Below are 18,538 nucleotides of genomic sequence, written 5' to 3' on the forward strand. Positions count from 1 at the left end.
ACAGAGACTGAGGGACAGAGATTGAGAGACAGAGACTGAGAGACAGATACCGAGAAAGAAGAGAAGGGAGCAAAAGTGGAGGAAGAAGAATATTTTTTTGCAGAAAATTGTGTAATGGGCACACACTGACCAGGGAGCAAATAATAATTTTGGCAGTGGATACAGTGAAGAGGAAGAGGGAGAGGGAGGTTCTGCCTCTGACACATTCCAGCTGAGTGAACCCCTGAGGGCCCCAGGCAGCTCTCTAAGACAAGGGCTCTTGGTGGTTTTTGTATCGTGGACCCCTTTGGAAGTCTGGTGAAGTCTCTGGACCCCTTCACAGAGTCATGTTTTTAAATACATAAAATAAGATGTATAGGCTTACAAAGAAAACCAATTATAGTGGAAATAAAGATGTCATTTTTTTCCTATCCAAGTCCATGAACCCCAGCTTAACAACCCTTTCTCTACTGCAGAATAGTTGCCAATCAGTATCAACTCCCTCTACCAATAAAACCACAGGTCTTCTCTCCCCCCGCCAAAAAAACGAGTAAGAAAGATTATTCTGATAATACTGGGTGAGATGGATTGCCAGGAGAAGAGAATGTTGATGGGAAGACCTGTAAATCTGTCAATCAATAAGCATTAACTAAGTTCCTACTCTGTACTAGGTGTGAAATATTCCCTGCCCTCAAGGAGCTTACATTCTAACAGAGGAGGCAACATGCATATATACATTTACAGGAAGAAGGGCTGGACCCGAGATTTCATTGGTAGAAGCAACTCTCAGATGTGGAAATTAATTCCACCAATACAGTTCAGCACCCCAGTGTGTGTGTCTGTGTCTGTGTCTGTGTGTATCTATGTGTATGTGTATATGAATCTACATATCAGATATGTGGGTATATGTATCTATGTACATATAGACATACATACACAAGGAATACAAGATGGGTTTTTTGAGCAGGGAGGGCACTAACAGCTGAGAAGTTCTAGAAAGACTTTCCTGTCTCTAGTCCTTGAGCTAAGTCTTGAAGGAAACCAAGCATTACGAGAGGAAGAAGTGGGAAGAGAGTTTATTCTAAGTATAGGGGACATCTAGCACAAAGACAAAGAAATGGGAAATGAAATCCTATGTGTGAGGAACAGCAAGTAGGTCAATATGGCTACACTATAATGTACAGAAGGGAAAGTAACATGTAGAACATTGGAAAGCTAGAAAGGGGCTATTGGGCTACTAGGGGCCACCATAGTTCACAGAGTACCAGGCATAGAATCAGGAAGACTCATCTTCATGAGTTCAAATCTGTTCTCAGACACTTACAAGTTGTGTGACCCTGGACAAGTCACTTAACCCTGTTTGCCTCAGTTTCTTCATTTGTAAAATAAGCTGGAGAAGGAAATTGTAAATCAGTCCAGTATCTTTGCCAAGAAAGCCCCAAATGGAGCCACAGAGAGTCAGACATAACTGAACAACAACAACAAGAAAAGAAAGGGGCCAAGTTTTGAAGAGCTTTAAATGCCACATAGAGGATTTCACATTTGATCCTCAAGGTAATAGGGAGCCATTTTAGTGTATTGATCAGAGAACTGTAATTGCACTATTCTAGGCAAGAGTCAATGAAAGCCTGACTAGAGTGGTGTAATGGAAACTATGAGGAGAGGACAGCCTCTAGGAAAAGCTGCAAAGATGGAATTGGTAAAAACCAACAAACAAAACCCCTAACAACCTTCAATAACTCAGTACTTGTGTGGGGCTAAAGGTAGAGTTCTTTGGAGACTCATCACCTAAATGCCCATACAGGGAGAAATGCTTGGCCATGGGAATTCTTTAAACCATTTACTAAGTCAGAGAAGAGTTGAGATCTGTAGTGGTGGAGAGAATACCCACACCACCAAAGCACAGTTCCTTGATGTTTTAAAGTACAAATTCTTAACCTTAACTTGATGAATTTAGTTTTTCAATATTTTAACTGTATTTCAACATCATTGATCATATTTAGCTTAATTTATGTATCTAGAAATATTATTCTGACTTGAGATCCATACATTCCACTGAATGGTGAAATGTTAGTGGGATTTAAGATCTTTGGAGCCTCATTCGGAGCCCATTAAGAAAAGCTTGCTTAGGGGAAGCTTGTTTGTAGGAAGGCTTTCACACCTTTTGCTGATTTCTAATTAGGCACTGAGTCAGGAGGCTTTCGATGACTTCAGGCTCTGAGGGACCCATGACACACAAAAAAGGTGTGTGATGTTTAAAAAGTTCAAGAGACATAGTTTCTGGGTAATTAGTAATTTTGTTATTAATGCTTATATTTTATTAATAAAAGGGTCAGTGACACTCTCCAATGCCAAAGACCAATCATGGTGGTAGGCTCACAATTTATATGCCTTTAGAAGAATGGGTGTTCCTAAGGATAGTAATCAGCTCTAATTGGTTAACAATTAATGAGAGAATGAATATTACAATGAGATGTGGGCTCAATCTAATGAGAGTCTTGGGGGTATTGACTTGGATCACCCAAGTCTTGCTCAAAGAGACTTATCAATGTGCCTATCAAAGAGAGCCTACACTTCTGCCCCAGACCTGTCTGACCAAACATAATGAATATTTCACCTAAACTTAGAATTTCTTTGCTGTTTTTGATTAGATCTTACCCTGGGTATGTCTTTGCCCAAGATTTCTCACCTTGGTTGATTTCTGGATGAGGAATTGGAAAACTCTATAGTCCTAATTCAGTAATTAGTTATTAACTACAAGAGAGAAACTCAGGCAAGAACACCCTTTAAAGTATTTGAGACGGAGAGAGTGGTGAATGAGGTTTATGTAAATATGTATTTTAAAAGATACTCACGTTTTCCTTACAAAATACATTTTTCATCACAAAAGAATATCCTTTCCCTTTAGATTTTATTGATGGTTTTTGTTTGCTAACTGCAGTTATTTTCTTGAAATGTCCTCTTCTTCATCTATACCTTTCCAAGTAATGATGAAAAATGGTTAATCATTACTAACAAAAAAAAAAACAACTTTATCCGATAGCATATGTAGCAAGCTGCTCCTGAAGCCCTCCACCTCTCTACTAAGAGAAGGGAAGTGTATTTCATTGGACCACCATCTGTTCTCTGGGACCAAGACTGGTCATTGTAGTTAACTTCTGTTCATTTCCTGCTGGCTTTAAAGGAACAAGTGACCTATTTTTAAGTGGGGAAGATCTTTCTTCTGTCGAAGATATTCGGAAATGGGCTGTGGATGATGTGTATGACTTCATAACTGGGCTCCCGGGTTGCTCAGACTACGCACAGGTGACTTATTTTCTTTATTAAAATAGACTTAAACTGGGCATGGGGGTATATGCTGGTAATATTTGCTACCATGGAGACTGAGCTAGTGGATTGTTTGACCTCAGGAGTTCCGAGACACAACAAGGCTAAGTTGTTCAGGTGTCTGCACTGAACCCAGTGCCAATATGGGAAGCTCCCTGGGAGTGAGGAGCCATTGGGCTAATTAAAGAGAGGTTGCCATGATGATCAGTAGTAGGGTCAGCCAATAAGTGGCCACTGAACCTCCAACCAGGGCAAGATAAGGCGACCCAGTCTCCAACCAATCATTCATTCAATTGGTAAAGAGATAAAATAAACTTAAATACTATTTAACAATTAAGGAACTTTAAAATGTATTTCTGTTGACTTATTTGTCTTTTAAACCCAGGATATTAGAAAAAGAGAAAAATGAATCTTTTCAGAGCCATTTTTAATTATAAAATTAGTGAATTGTCTGGTGAAGGAGTCTAGGAGACTCCTTCCAGTTCTAAATCTCTGATCCTATGAAATGTAGATATTATAATTTACTACAAATTTGATTCCTCTAACTGCCCAGGAGCTTGTGTAAAGCTAAGGTCAGTAAGGTTATCACTTGGGGAATGTGACTCCCAGGTGCCCACTGTTGATATATTTACTCACTCACTAGTTGAAAGAATCAGGCTTTAGGCACAACCTGGTAATGGTTCAGTGACTTTGGACTTGTGGAATAGCTCATTTAGTCTGAAAAAAAGAGGAAGCTATAGCAAATGGTGAATGAGAAAAGCACCAGATCTGGAGTCAGAGACTTGGTTTGGAATCTCATTTCTGCTACATACAGACCAATCAAACAGGTCTCTTTTTCCTCTTCTGGGCTGCAAAAGCTACATAAAAATAAAGGACATTAACATTTTAAAAATTGATGTTTTTTGTTTTTACATCTCATTCATTTTCCAGTAAACCTTCCCTTCCCCTGCAAGAGTAACAAGGAATTAAAAAAAATTCAGTAAAACCAACACATTGACCATGTCTGACAGCAGACAATTTACCCCACCCACAGTCCTCCACCTTTCCGATGAAAGGGAGGAAGGTACATTTTTTCATCTTTTGTCTTACAGTTACACAGCTTTGAATGAAAGAAAAAGTAAATAAAAAAAAACCATTTATTAAATGCTTACTATGGGCCAAGAACTGGGGATAGAGATAGAAAAGTAAACTCCAGCTTTATCTTATTGGTTTTCCCCCCAATATTAAAGGTCACAGTATTTTAAAAAATTTAAAGAGGACCAGGTCAGGGGCATTTCATAGTCTTGCCTTTTAGAGGAATTCTTAACCAAGCAAGGGATAGAAGTGATCACAAAAGTTTAAATAGCTTATTTTGGTTACTTGAAATTGGACTTTTTTTTCTGGAAGAAAATCACTGCAACCAGCATTAGAAGAGAGGTCATCAATTGGCGAGGGGCGGGGGGGGGGGGCCAACAGCTAGGGAAATCTATGTACCAAATATCTCTAATAAGGTCCAGATATCCAATATACCAAGAGAACTATAGCTGATATAAAAGACCAAGAGTCATTCTTCAATGTATAAGTGGTCAAAAGCGATAGAGTTTTTAAGAGCCAGAGATCTTGATCCAGAAGGTGTATAAACATTTGATGAAGAACATTTCAATAAGATGTATACCTAGGAAATTTTATTAATTTTAGTTGAAAGTAAACACATGGGATACTTATTCATAAAAGACTTTTTAAATTCAGCAAATCAAAGAAACTAAAATTTAACTAAACTTTTTTAAAAAAATCAACAACTAAATTTCACTTGATTTTTTTAACTTAGCCTATGATTTTACCAGTATAGGAAGCTCCCAGTGAGGAATTCCCTCTACTAATACTCATGGTAGTAAATGTTTTTTAGTGGATTTAATACAGATTGATACCTTCTCTGCAGTTTATAGTCTTAGATAGTTACCAGAGCTTTGAGAGGTTAAGTGGCTTGCCTAGAGTCACACAACCGATATATATCAGAGACAGGACTAGAACCCAGGTCTATCTGATTCCAGTGTCAGGTCTCTATCCACTATGCAACATTGCCTTTCATAATTAGAAAAAGTACAAACTTTTAAAATGAGACATAAAATATTAAATTTTCTTGAGACATTTGGGTGTGCCTAAGCATGCAGAAGATAAATATGCCTCCCAAACTATAAAAAATTGAAATGTTACTTTCTATTCATTCATTTCTGTAGAAATGAGTGAGATCTTCTCTCTTTTTTTTTTGGAGGGCAATTGGGATTAAGTGACTTGTCCAAGGTCACACGGCTAGTTTTTGTGTTAAGTGTCTGAGGCCGAATTTGAACTCAGGTCCTCCTGACTCCAGGGCTGGTGCTCTACTCACTGTGCCACCTAGCTGCCCCCAAGATCTCTTCATTTTAATAATAACAGTTGATATGTATAGAACCCTTTTCAAAATACAAAAAAAATCTTTCTTTACAACCATCTTCTGAGGTAGCCAGGACCCAATGTTACCTAGGTTTAAAGCCAGGGAAACTGAGCCTTTGGAATATGCCAATAGTAAGTAGTGGAACTGGGTCTTTTGACAGCACGGTGAGGTGTAATGAATGCTGGATTTGGAATCAGAGGTCCTTTTTTGGAATGTTGGCTCAGATTTTTGCTACCCGTATGACCTTGGATGGGTCATTTGATTTCCTTCTGCCTCAGTTTCCTCAATTGTAAAATAAGGGAATCAGATGTGATGATCCGTTTTAGTTCTAGATCTAATAATGTCTAAAATGAAAAAGTTTGGCCAGATCGCCTCTAAAGCCCCTCCCAGCTCTCATTTTAGGATCCAATTTAGCCAAGTTCAGTGCTCTTACCCTACACCGTTATACTTAGGGTTCATAAACCTCATTTCTCAATGCTTTGATCACAGGATGATGCTAGCAGTTTACCTCCTCCCCCAGCACAGCAGGGAGGAGGGTCTGCTTTGATGTCCCTGGAGCATTCAGCCTCCCAGCTGTCTGAACTCTTTGGAGGAAAAGTAGGAGTGGCTGGGTCCACTTCAAAGAGAGATTAACTAGGCAGCTTGGAAAATCACAGGAAAGTCAGTAGGGCAAGTTAAGTGGAGTCAACAAGCTTTTATGGAGCTCTTTACTATGTGCCAGCCATGATGATAAACACTGGGGACACAAAGAAAGTCCCTTCCTGCAAGGAGCTCCGAGTATAAGGGGACAGACAACATGGAAACAACGAGGTGATGGAAAGATAAAGTTAGCCAGCTCGATAGAGTGGACAGAAGGCCTTCCAAGAGGGAAAGGCATCAGCAGGCAGGGGAAGGAGGCACAAAAGGATGAAGTCCCCTGGGAAACTTCTTCCTTCTCCATCTGCCCTAGAAATGCCCACATGCCCAGTATAGTGAGCAGAAAATCCCGAACCAGTGAACCAGGAGCCGTTCTTCCTTCTGTTCATTTGGAGGAAATATTGTCCTTGTGATTTCCAAAGATGAAAATTACTATGAACAAAACAAAACGACACAACATATCGTAATATAAAATAACACAAGAGACTATTGGACAGAGTAACGTGCGTTTCTTTTTTCTTTCGAAGATATTTAGAGACCATGCAATTGATGGTGAAACCTTACCTTTGCTCACAGAGGAGCATCTTTTGGACACTATGGGCTTGAAGCTTGGACCAGCCCTTAAAATTCGTTCTCAGGTATGGTCACTTAGTGACACAAAATGTCAAATAATGAAACCCGAATGCTGTTGATAGCAGGTGTCCTTAAGATAAATGAGACCTTTTCACCCTTGATGTTTTATGAATGTTATCTTCTTATCAAAAATCTTAGAAATTCATTGTTCAGCAAATATTATCTGTGTTGCCTCTAAAGACCTGCTTTGGGAGTTCCGGTTTGTTTGTTTGTTTGTTTTTAAGCTATTTGAGAATATAGCATTTCGTGTTTTAATGTTATCCTACACCAGCTATCTAACATGTTTCATATTTTCTAGAGATCTGGTAAAATTTCTCATTTATTATTGGAGAATTACTGGCATTCTGGTGTAATGTATAGAGAGATGGCACCAAAGTCAGGGGGACCTAGATTTAAGTCTCACCTCTAACACTTGGTTCTAGGATGCTGGACAAGTTCATCATTTCTTTGTCATTTCGACAACTGTTTAAGACAGAAAAAGGTATGGCTGGCATTGGTAGAGGGAGTTTCCACACTTGAGAGTTTGCTATGCCAGTGAAATCACAGCTTCACTTCTTTATCCCTCATTCTTACCAGGGAATTACTACAGAATAACCATTATGCACAGAACATTATGTGTTTATATATGGTGTGTATGCATATATATACAAATATATTATATTATACAATAACTTCTATAATAATGAGTATAAGGTATTTAGATTGCATAGTGGATAGAGTGTTGGACCTGATAGTCAGGAAAACTCAAGTTCAAATACAGCCTCAGATATTTACCAGTTGTGGGACACTGAGCAAGTCAGCCGATAGAGGAGGTCTCAGTTTCCTCCTCTGTAAAATGGGTGTAATGATAGCACAAATATCTCAGAGTAGTAGTGAACATCAAATGAGATAATATTTATAAAATGCTTACAAACCTTAAAGAGCTATGTTGGACTTCATTAAGAAAGGCATCATTTCCAGGAATAATGAGGCAGTGGTCCTGTTATACCTACCAGGTCAGAGCACAGCTGGAATATGATGTTCAGTTCTTGGTGGCAATTTAAAAGATGAGATTGATAAGTAGGAAAGTGTCCGGAGGAGGGTAACCAGTATGGCAAAGGGCCTTGAGTTCATGCTATATGAAAACTGATTGAAAGGATGGGGATACTTAGCCTGGAAAACAGAATTCTAAGTGAGGATGGGACAGCTGTCTTTAATTATCCAAGGGTTAGTATCTAAGTATATAAACATTGAAATATCCTGTATTATAGCTAAGAGTCAGATGGGAAAGATTAATCATGTCTTTTCTTGAGTAATAATAAAGGTTTTTTTTAAAGGTAAATGAGTCATTAATTAATATAATGGATAGAAGAAGAATAACTAAGGTAATTGCATATGAGACAATCTGAGCTTCCCCATAGAAAAGAGATTAAGCTTGTATTGCTTGGCCCCCAGAGATCAGGACTAGGCAGGATGAGTGGAAGCTAGAAAGAGGCAGCTTTATGCTTGATAAAAGGAAAGACTTCCTGACAATTAGGGCTCTTCTAGAGTGGAACTGGCTGCCTCCGGAGGGATTAAGTAGGTTTTCCCTCAAGCTGGGACTTCAGGAAGAGCTAGATGAGTCCTTGTTGGATATGTTGTAGGGGGTTTCTTTTTTCAGATACAGTTGCACCAGATGGCTCCTGAGATTCCTTCTGACTCAGAAATGCCATGATTCTGTGATCTGCAAAGATGATGCACAATTGGAGAAATTGAACCACATCCATTTTTTAAAAAATATTCTCACTACAAATGGAAACATGAGACTTAAAGAAGACATCAGAACGTAAGTGGACCACTCACAGACTCTCCTCAGAAAGGCAAATGAAGGATCGAACAGAGGTTACGAAGGTCCATTTTATCATGAAACCAAAGGCAACAAGAAACAATCATTTCCTGGACACTTGCTTGCCTTGTTTTTCAGTGCTTGTTAATGATAAATACATGCATACAGACCACTCTGGTGATCATAGGTTCATAGCTTCAGAGCCAGAAGGTATGTCAAAGGCCGTGGAAAAGAATGAAGTAGCAGAGATCCTACAAAAAACTTGACAGAACTTACCTGAAAGGTAAATCAACATATGCCTTAATACTAGGCAGGTCCACTGCAGAAATGAGAATGGGTAAGATGATGAAAACAATCTTGGGAAATACAGCTGTAGATTATTAAATGAAGTAGGTCACAGATTGGTTATGGAAGAATAATGTCTATATATCATACTCTCTTTAAGAAGAGTATTGGAAAGCATTGAGTGTGGTTTAGCATCAAGCAAAACCACAAAAAGTGAAATTATATATACGCAGATGTGTTTTTAATGAACAGAAAATTATTGATTACATTATATTTTATTACCAACAGCAGTGATTTTAGAATCAGCTCTCTGTTCGTGTCAGATTGAGCAATGGTTGAAGTCAATGCTCAATTAGGGGGGGAAAGGATAAACACAAGAAAATAACACGAGTTGCTAGTTATTCAACTCCAACCCAATCTGTTCAAACCAGTTCTTGACTCTGGAAAATATTAAAGGAACAAAAGGGAAGATGTAATCTAGAAGATGCCTTCCATTTCTCAATCCTCTGAAATCTCTTAATACTGTAGACTGGCTAATAATATTTCTTAGAGAAATTTTATCAATAGACAAAGTTGCCCTAGCAACAAGGCCAAAAGAGCCTAGTAATGTGAGCCAGCAAGTGCTTGATCACATTGCCGAATAAAAGAATATGTAAGTCAAGTGCAATGACAATTTAGAGCACGGTAAGACATTACAAAGAAGAGGGATAAAAAATTACAGGCAGTATGGCTGGTAGAAAAACCTAAAAATAATCAAAAGGAAAATGATCCTATCATGAAAATTTGATGAGACTTAACTAAGCCAAATTTTCTCAAGAGTGGGTTTAAAAATCGAAGGATAACAAATAGATGTGAAATTGAACATATCTTCTAGCATTTCTACCATGATCTAATCTCATTGGTGATTATAATAAAATGATCATATTTGGAATCTACCGACTCAGTAACCAATGTACAGTGCTGAGAAGTGATGGTTGTACTAAGAATGTATAATCAGGAATTATAGTTGGACACAGCCAAATGTGGACAGCAGAAGAGATCTGTGTTGAAGGCAACACAATTTTAAAGTTGCTCAAGAATTGACACCTAGTGATTTCCCGGAGGAGAAGATTACAAACAAGAGGAAAATATCACAACTTTCTCAGAATATTTTCTATAGGAGATCAAACCTTTATAATCATATAACTGAGTGAGAGATGAAAAAAAAAAAAGTAATGGTTAAGAATAAAGACATGCTCTTGGGAAGTGGTAGAGATTTCATATATTGATACGTACACACATTTATTACCATACAGGAAATAGTTGCTAATGTTACATTATACTGCCAATTTAGCAGTCATTTCAATATCATCTGTCTGAGGGTCAAATGAAGCAACCTAGGTTTCTAAAGCAGAGCTGGATGACTGCTTCTCAGGTGTATTATATTCCTTTCCAAGATGGTATCTGAAGTGATTATGTGAATACAGGAAGGCACTGTGCCTGTTGTTTACTGATTTTTTTTAAAAACATTTGACTTAGAAGTAAATATAGCCTTGAGTGGTATATTCAAATAATGTGTTTCTTCTGTGCATTTTAAAATCATATGGGAGACACACAGTGCACTGTCTGTGAATGCATGAATTGGTCTAACCATTCTAGAAAGTCATTTGGAACTATATCCCCAAAGGCATTGATATGAGCATACCTTTTGACCCAGAGATACCATTACTAAGCATAAATACTAGGAATAAATAAATCCAAGACAAGGAAAGGATCATATGTACAAAAACAAGGAAGGAAGAAAAGAAGGAAGGAAGCCCTCATTATAAACATTGACAATCCAGCAAAACACATTCCCACATCACCAAAAATAAGTGTCTCTGCATTGAAATTCATCATTGCTCTGGTGGGAGGTGAGTGGCATATTTCATCTTCAGTTTGATGAGCTTACAGTTTGTCATTCCATTTACCCAAGTTCTCAAATCTTTCAAAATTGTTTTTTGTATATAATGTTTTCATTATATAAATTGTTCTCCTAGTTTTATTGATTTTTCTCTACATCATTCAAAGAGGTATTTCCAATTTCCTCTAAAACTGTCCATTTTGTCATTTCTCACGGCATGATATTATTCCATTATATTGAAAAACTATAATTTGTTAAGCAGCTGTTCTCTAAATGAAGGGCAGCCCCTTAGTTTACGATTTTTATTCAGTCATTGCAGTTGTATCTGACCTCTGTGACACCATTTGGAGTTTTCTTTTTAATTTCTTTTTATTTTTTTAACGATAATTTCTTTATTTTCAGTTTTCAACATTCACTTCCATAAGATTTTAAGTTTTAAATTTTCTCCCCCTCCTTCTCCCCTCTGCCCAAGACAGCACGCAACATGACATAGAGTCTAATCATACATTCATATTAAACATATTTTCACATTACATTTGGAATTTTCTTTGCAAAGATACTGGAGTGATTTGCCATTTCCTTCTCCAGTCCATTTTACAGAGGAGGAAACTGAGGAAAACAGAGTTAAGTGACTTGCCCAGGGTCACACAGCTAGTAGTATCTGAGACCGGATTTGAATATGGGAAGATGAGACTTCCTGACTTCCCTCCTGTCACACTATCCACTGTGGCCCCAAGTTTGGGCTACTATGAAAAGAGCTGCTGTACATACTTTTGCCCACATCGGTCCTTTTCTGTTTCTCTCATCTCTTTGGGGGGTAGGCCTCATAGACATATGACTAGGACAAAGTGTATGCACAATTGAGTAACTTTTTGAGCATAGTTCCAAATTGCTTTCCAGAATGGCTCAGCCATTCAACAGCTCCACCAACACTGCACCACTGTGCATCTCCAACATTTGTCATTTTCCTCTTTTGTTACCTTTGCCAGTCAGATGGGCATGAGGTGGAACCTCAGAGCTGCTTTAGACTACATTTCTCTAATTGTAAGTTTAGAGTATTTTTTTTCATATAGTCATTGACACCTTAGATTTCACACAATCTTTTCTGTTTGTATATGGAAGTGTCTGTTTATTAACATTTATGGAGTTCATAATAAAAAAGAAAAAGGGTACAAAATAAAATTTTTAAATCACAAGAGAGTCTGACAGATGTGACCCTTGAGATAAATTTATTTATACATTCATTAACTAATAACGTCAAACAAGGCATAAAACAAGGAGACATATGCTCACCTAAGCCCTCTGAGACATCTAATTAAGATTACAGTGTACAAGGTCATAGAAAAACACAGCTTTTCTACATAAATTGTATCTAAATAGCCAAAAATGACCTCAGAAAGACCCGTGATAGAGGAAATGATAGAGATATAATAGAGAAAAACAAAGAGAAGTAGAAGAAAACTTCTCTATCCAGTCCAGAATTACATAAGAAGAAAGTTAGAAGGGGGCGGCTGGGTGGCACAGTGAATAGAGCACCAGCCCTGGAATCAGGAGGACCTGAGTTCAAATACAGCCTCAGACACTTAACACAAAAACTAGTCGTGTGACCTTGGGCAAGTCACTTAACCCCAACTGCCCTCCAAAAAGCAAAAAAAAAAAAAAAAAGGTTAGAACCTACTAAAGGTGGGTACAGGAGTCTACCCTAAAGATAAGCCAGTAGAGGAGAAAAGACAGCCAACATGAAGCCAGCAGCCAGTGTTCTGAGCAGAGAGGTCAGAATTAATCACGAGTTCAAGTAATTGGGGATCTGAACCCTTTGTCTAGCTTTGAATCTTATGTTACTATAAATAATGAGAGAATTGAGTGTCAACCTGAAGAGAAAACTGGAGTAGAATGGTGGGAGGAAGCCAAGAGGGCTCTCTTCAAATATTAGAAGGGAAGGTCTTCTTGGTCCCAGAGGACAGAGTGAGGACCAAGAATTGGAATTTATAGGCAGGCAGATTTCAGTACAATATAAAGAAAATCTTCCCAACAAGGTGTCAGAGCACTAAATTTGGAGTCAGAATGGTTACCTTGTGACCCTCAGGCAACTCACAAATATGTCTAAGCCTCAACTTCTTCATTTGTAAAGTAAGAGGGTTGGATTTATTGATCTCTGAGACCCCTTTTAGTTTTGACATTTATGATTCTAATTAGAACTGTTCAAAAATTCAAAATGAGTTCCCAGTCATTAGAAATCTTTGAGCAAGGTTTAGATGGCTATTTGTTGGTAATGTCTTTGAGGTGACAGATATTTTGAGTAGTGATTAGACAAAAAGACTTTTAGGATTCCTTCGAGTGCTAGGAATCTATGATTATAAGCTATAACCCTACCATAAGTAAGAAATTGTAGAATGAAAGGGGATTATTGGAAAACAATTCAATTATAAATCAAACTCTTCCCCACAATCCTTTTGACCGTATTAATTCCCTTATTTTTTTTTCTACAAATCACACTACTTGGGTTTTCTTGGTGCTTTTTAGCTTCTTAATATTTGAACTGTTTTTTTGAAGATGAAAATAAAGATTTCACATCTTAAAGAGAAAAAAAAACATAGCTAGATAGATTTTTTCATTTAATTGTGCTTTTTTGTTCCCTAAGATAATACTCTGAACATGAAAAAAGAAAACTATTAGTCAGATTGAATTCTCAGTAGATTCTCCAAGCTCTTTTTAGCCAAATCAAAATTATTTTTCACTGTGTATTCTCCAGTCATGCTTTCAACTTTTGTGTTTAATATGAATCATGGAACATGGGCTACTTCCCTTGAGATATCACTAAATATAGAAGACTCATAATTGAAATGCTTTATTGGGTTCCCATACCTCATAACATTTCCTTGACTTTCCTTTAATCTATTAATTTGGCTTCCTATTTGTTTCTTGTCTTGGCCCAGGTCTTTCTTCATTCTTTCTCCATTTGCTTTTTGTTTCTTTCATTCCTGCCCTCCCCCCTTTCTAGTTTTCTTTTCCTATATATTTGGTCATTTTTAGTGTTCCCATAAAATGTGATGGACACAAAATCAACCAGGAGGGGTACAGTTGGTACCACGGTCAGCGACTTTGATGAACTCAAGCAGCCACTTGGTTTACTATTAAAACTATGGATTTACTTACTAAGTGCCATCGTTCCACCTTTGCAGTGGATATGGGAACAGGATGACCAGAAATATTAAAGAAAGAGGAAGAGCTATTACAAGAGTTAGTAGATTTAATTAGACTGGACAAAGTTGGAATCTTTAGGTGGTTTAGATTAGCCTCAAAGTGAGAGTAAGATCCAGGTAAGGACACTGGGCATGGGAATGGTACATTATGTGAGTTCCCCCAAGAAGAAGCTTCCCTGGTATGGGCATGTCTTGTTATCTCTGTCCTGGTGTGCTAATCAATCAATCTATTGAAAGGTACTTATTAGTCACAGGCACTGTGCTAGAAACTGAGGACATAAAGACAAAAAAAATCAATCGGGGAGGCCAGGTAGCACAGCAAGTAAGAGCACCGGCTCCAGTGTTGAGAAGACCTGGAGATCGAATCCCAGGCTCAGACACTTAGCACCCACCCAGAAACACCTGGCCGTGTAACCTTGAGCAAGTTACTTAACCCCAATTGCTTAGGGGCGGCCAGGTGGCTCAGCGAGTAAGAGCACCGGCTCCAGTGTCGGGATGACCTGGATCAAATCCGGGCTCAGATACTCAGCACCACACCCAGAAATAACTGGCTGTGTAACCTTGAGCAAGTTACTTAACCCCTATTGCTTAAAAAAAAAAAAATCAAACAATCCCTGCTTTCAAGGAATAAATTAAATTCTACCAGAATATAGTAACTGATGGGGAAGCAGCTTGGGGAGAGGATGTGTGTCTGTATGTTCTTTCTCCAGGTGTCTGGCATGTTGTGGCTACACTTTATACTGTCACTGTGTGGCAAAGGGTCAGTGTTTGAGTAAAGGTTGATTCTGTGATAAGTAGGTCTTTCAGAGTGAGTTTTGGCTGCATTTCAGATACAGCACTGCTCTGACATTCCTCCCTATCACCCTAAGGGTATGTTTTAAACAACACCTAGAAAAGACTTGCTATTTCCATACTGAATGCAGAGTTCAGTGTGCTAGATTGCTAATATCAGAAGATGAAGTTGAGCCTCAGCACAACAGAAAAAGAGGATTAGATAATGAATGAAGTATTTATTATGCACCGACTGTGTGCAAAGTTCTGTGCTAAGTGCTGGGAATACAAATCAAAAAGTAAAAAAAAAATCCTTGCTTTCAAAGAAGTTCCATTTTAATGGGGAAGACAGCATAGATAGAAACCTCCAGTTACAAGTCAGATAGAAATGATCCAGGGTCCTTAGGGTCCAGTGGCCGGGCAGATAATGCCTCTTTTAAAGTTTAATTTCCACTAATAAAATCATACAAATTTCTGATGCTGAACCATTTTACAATGACAAAGACTTAGGTGACAAGAACTTTCTTTTTAGGGTCATCAAAAGATGTGGCTATAACTCCCATGGGAGTCATTCTTAGGCTATATCTATTACATGGGTTACTTTCTATGCTGACTGCAGATACTAGGCTGAGATCATTGCCATTCTCAAGGCTTTGGGGTTCAGGGTCCTGGGATATCTCCATCAGCATCTGAGGGAAGATGGCAGGCAAGATGGTGATAGTGATCCCCAGGAACATTCTGTTGCCTTTCTCTCCCTTAGGGTATGCCTCTGATAATTGGTACTTTGGGGGAAAGGATCATTATGAGTTTCCACTACCCAGTCTTAATAGTCACAAATATTGAAAATATGTCCAGTGAAATAAATAAAAAACAACTCACATTTTCATATCACTTTAAGGTCTGCAAAACCCATTCCCTCATCACCTCTCTGAGGTAGGTATTGGAAGTATTATTATTATCTTCACTTTACAGATTAGAAAACAGACTTTGAGAGGCTAAATGACTGTCCGGGTTCACACAGTGTCTCAGTAGGGATGTGAACCCTGGTCCCTCTAGCCTTTAAGCCAGAGCTCTTCTCATAGAAAAAGCAGCACCTCTCAATGAAAGGGAAAAGAAAATGAAATCTAAGGAATGGTCCCTCTAACTGTGAATCCAGAAGTCCAATAGCAAATTGGATTGAAAATTGTTACTGTTATTAAAAATATTTAGAGAATTAACTATTATAATAATTCCTATCTTTAAAGGTATCTCGACGTCTGGGAAGTATGGTTTACATGACAAATCTGCCTCTCCCACTTCCCTTTTCTTCTTCTACAAGAAAATCATCAGATCCACAGACAGGTACAACATCTCCTCTGAATTGCACCAGTGGGGCTGTGTTGGACATTTCTTGCTCCCAGGATATGGCAGTTCCTAAAACAGGAAAGGAGATAGTGTCAGAAGCCAGAAACAATCCAGGTGTCCAAACAGACTTGCAAATAATCAGTTTTCCAAAGAGCTGAAGAATTTCAAAATAAAATCACTATAAAATACCAGATGTTTCTTCCTTGCAGTTAAGGTGGTTTCAAGTTATTAAATAACCAAAATATAGATTCCTAGAATATGAAATATTATGTACATTTCATTTTTGTATTCACCAGTGTATTCAAAGTGTACATAGTATAGAGTGACATAAAACTTTATATCTTTGCTTTTGAAGGTCACACATTTTTGTGTACCACATGCATAAATGCAAGACATGAGACTTCCATTTATGGGATGGTTTTTAAGGTCATATTTTCTTCAAAGTCTCTTTATAAATCTCAAGAACAAAAGAAACAACTTCTCCCCTGAATAATGAGGCATAGTATATGTATTTTTTTCTGTTCCTTTCCTCTTCTGTCTTTATACAGACAAGGCTTGTATTCATAGAGCAGATTTAGAACTGGAAGGGACCATAGGGGTCATTGAGTTCAACCTCCTTATTTTGCAGATGGGGAAACAGGCACAGAGTATTTAAGTGACTTGCCTAACACATAATAGGTGCTATATAAATACTTATTCCTTTCCTTAGCCTCTTTCTCTTCTCTTCCCTTCTGTTGCCTAGGGTCATAGTAAGTGAATGAGATAGACTTTGAACCCTAACCTTTCTGAGTATTAGTGTAGTCCCATATCTACTAAGCTACTCCCAATGTGTTAGGAGCATGTAGTTCCTAGCATAGTGCCTTGCATACAGTAGGCACTTAAATGTTTGTTGAGTTAATCTGAATTGCTTAGCAACTCTGGGAAAATACTGTAGCATTTGGGGGTAATGAGATGCCACCAGGAGTATGGAAAAGAGAAAAAATATTACCTGTCCTTTGTCATTTCTCTGTTTTCTCCTTTCTTCACTCCTGGATCTACCCCATTCTCCTCCCCACCAATTGCCACATTTCTCTTGTTTGCCAGGGGAAATTAACTTGTAGAAATAGATAAGAGAATTGTAATGAAAAATTTCCCTCCTCCAAAATAATATTTGAATTGAGAGGATGACTCTGGGACCAAAGTGGTCATAATGAATGTTGGGAATTTAAAATCTAATGGTTGTTCTGAATGACATGGGACCAGGAAGAGGTACCTGCTATAGTAGACATCACAGGATGACTGTAATGAGCCAAGATGGAAAAAAAGTTTGACTATAAGAGGGGATTCATGTAAATGCATGAAGTAACTGGAAGAGAGATGAAGGCTTAGAGGGAAAACATTAGAGATGGGAAGAGTGAGTGGAAAACTGTTTTAGAATGTAAGCTCCTTGAGGGCAGGAACTGTTTATTTTTTCTTTGCATCCTCAGTGCTTAGCACAGGATCTGCCATACACTAGGCATATAATAAATACTTTCTGATTGGTTGATTAATTGATTGACTGACTGATTAATTGATTTGGAGGAACTAGACCACAAGAACTTGATAAATAGAATCCATTTTCATAGAGTGGTTATTGTAACACAAGAAATGAGCTGACCAAAGCAATTCTACCAGGAAAGAAAGAAACTAGGTCAAGATTTTTAGAATAAAAGACCAGGTTAAAATAGCTTAATCATCATGTCATATGGCTATGAAGAGAGAGGTTTTAAGACATGGTCAATGGGGATAATAATATTACTGCCTTTCTCCATGTTGTTGTGAGTGAGGAACTTAGTAAACCCTTAAAATGGCCTATAGGATTCGGGTTTAGAGTGGGAAGTCATCTTAAAGGCTGGCCAATCCAACCCCCTCATTTCACATATGAGAAAACTGAAGCATAGAAAGACAAGCTCAAAGGTAGTGAGGGGTAAGGTAGGGATTTGAACTCAGGTCTTCTGGCCCCATATCCAGTACCCTTGGTGCTGGTACCATGATCACATTCATAAATAAGGACTATTGTTATAGTGAAACTTCATCTGACATGATTGGGGAATGGTGTGTTCTGGTTAACTGTCAGGCTGTGATGTTCATGGGATCAGATACCACACATAGCCCCAGGCTGACTCTATGGAACACAGAACACATCCCCTCCTTGATGTTGCTCTGTTCTCAGAACTGGAGAAGTGGAATCCCCACGAAGGCAACTGGGAGAAGGTGTATGCCATATGAGCTCCTAACTGCCTCTC

At 38.2% G+C, this 18,538-nt stretch overlaps 1 protein-coding gene across 1 annotated transcript in view; it reads left to right on the forward strand.

The window, feature by feature from the left end:
* Positions 1 to 18,521, forward strand: part of SAMD7 (sterile alpha motif domain containing 7) — a 26,981-nt gene extending 8,460 nt beyond the window's left edge. The window contains exons 4-7 of the mRNA XM_069083623.1: positions 3,164 to 3,285; positions 6,880 to 6,990; positions 16,175 to 16,193; positions 18,466 to 18,521. Coding sequence (XP_068939724.1) covers positions 3,164 to 3,285; positions 6,880 to 6,990; positions 16,175 to 16,193; positions 18,466 to 18,521 — 308 coding nt within the window. The remainder of the gene's footprint in view (positions 1 to 3,163; positions 3,286 to 6,879; positions 6,991 to 16,174; positions 16,194 to 18,465) is intronic.
* Positions 18,522 to 18,538: the final 17 nt, after the last annotated feature.

Source organism: Petaurus breviceps, unplaced genomic scaffold (assembly GCF_028583685.1).
Source record: "Petaurus breviceps papuanus isolate PSGF00001 unplaced genomic scaffold, PetGlider_PUasm1.0 173, whole genome shotgun sequence".
Classification (NCBI taxonomy): domain Eukaryota; kingdom Metazoa; phylum Chordata; class Mammalia; order Diprotodontia; family Petauridae; genus Petaurus; species Petaurus breviceps.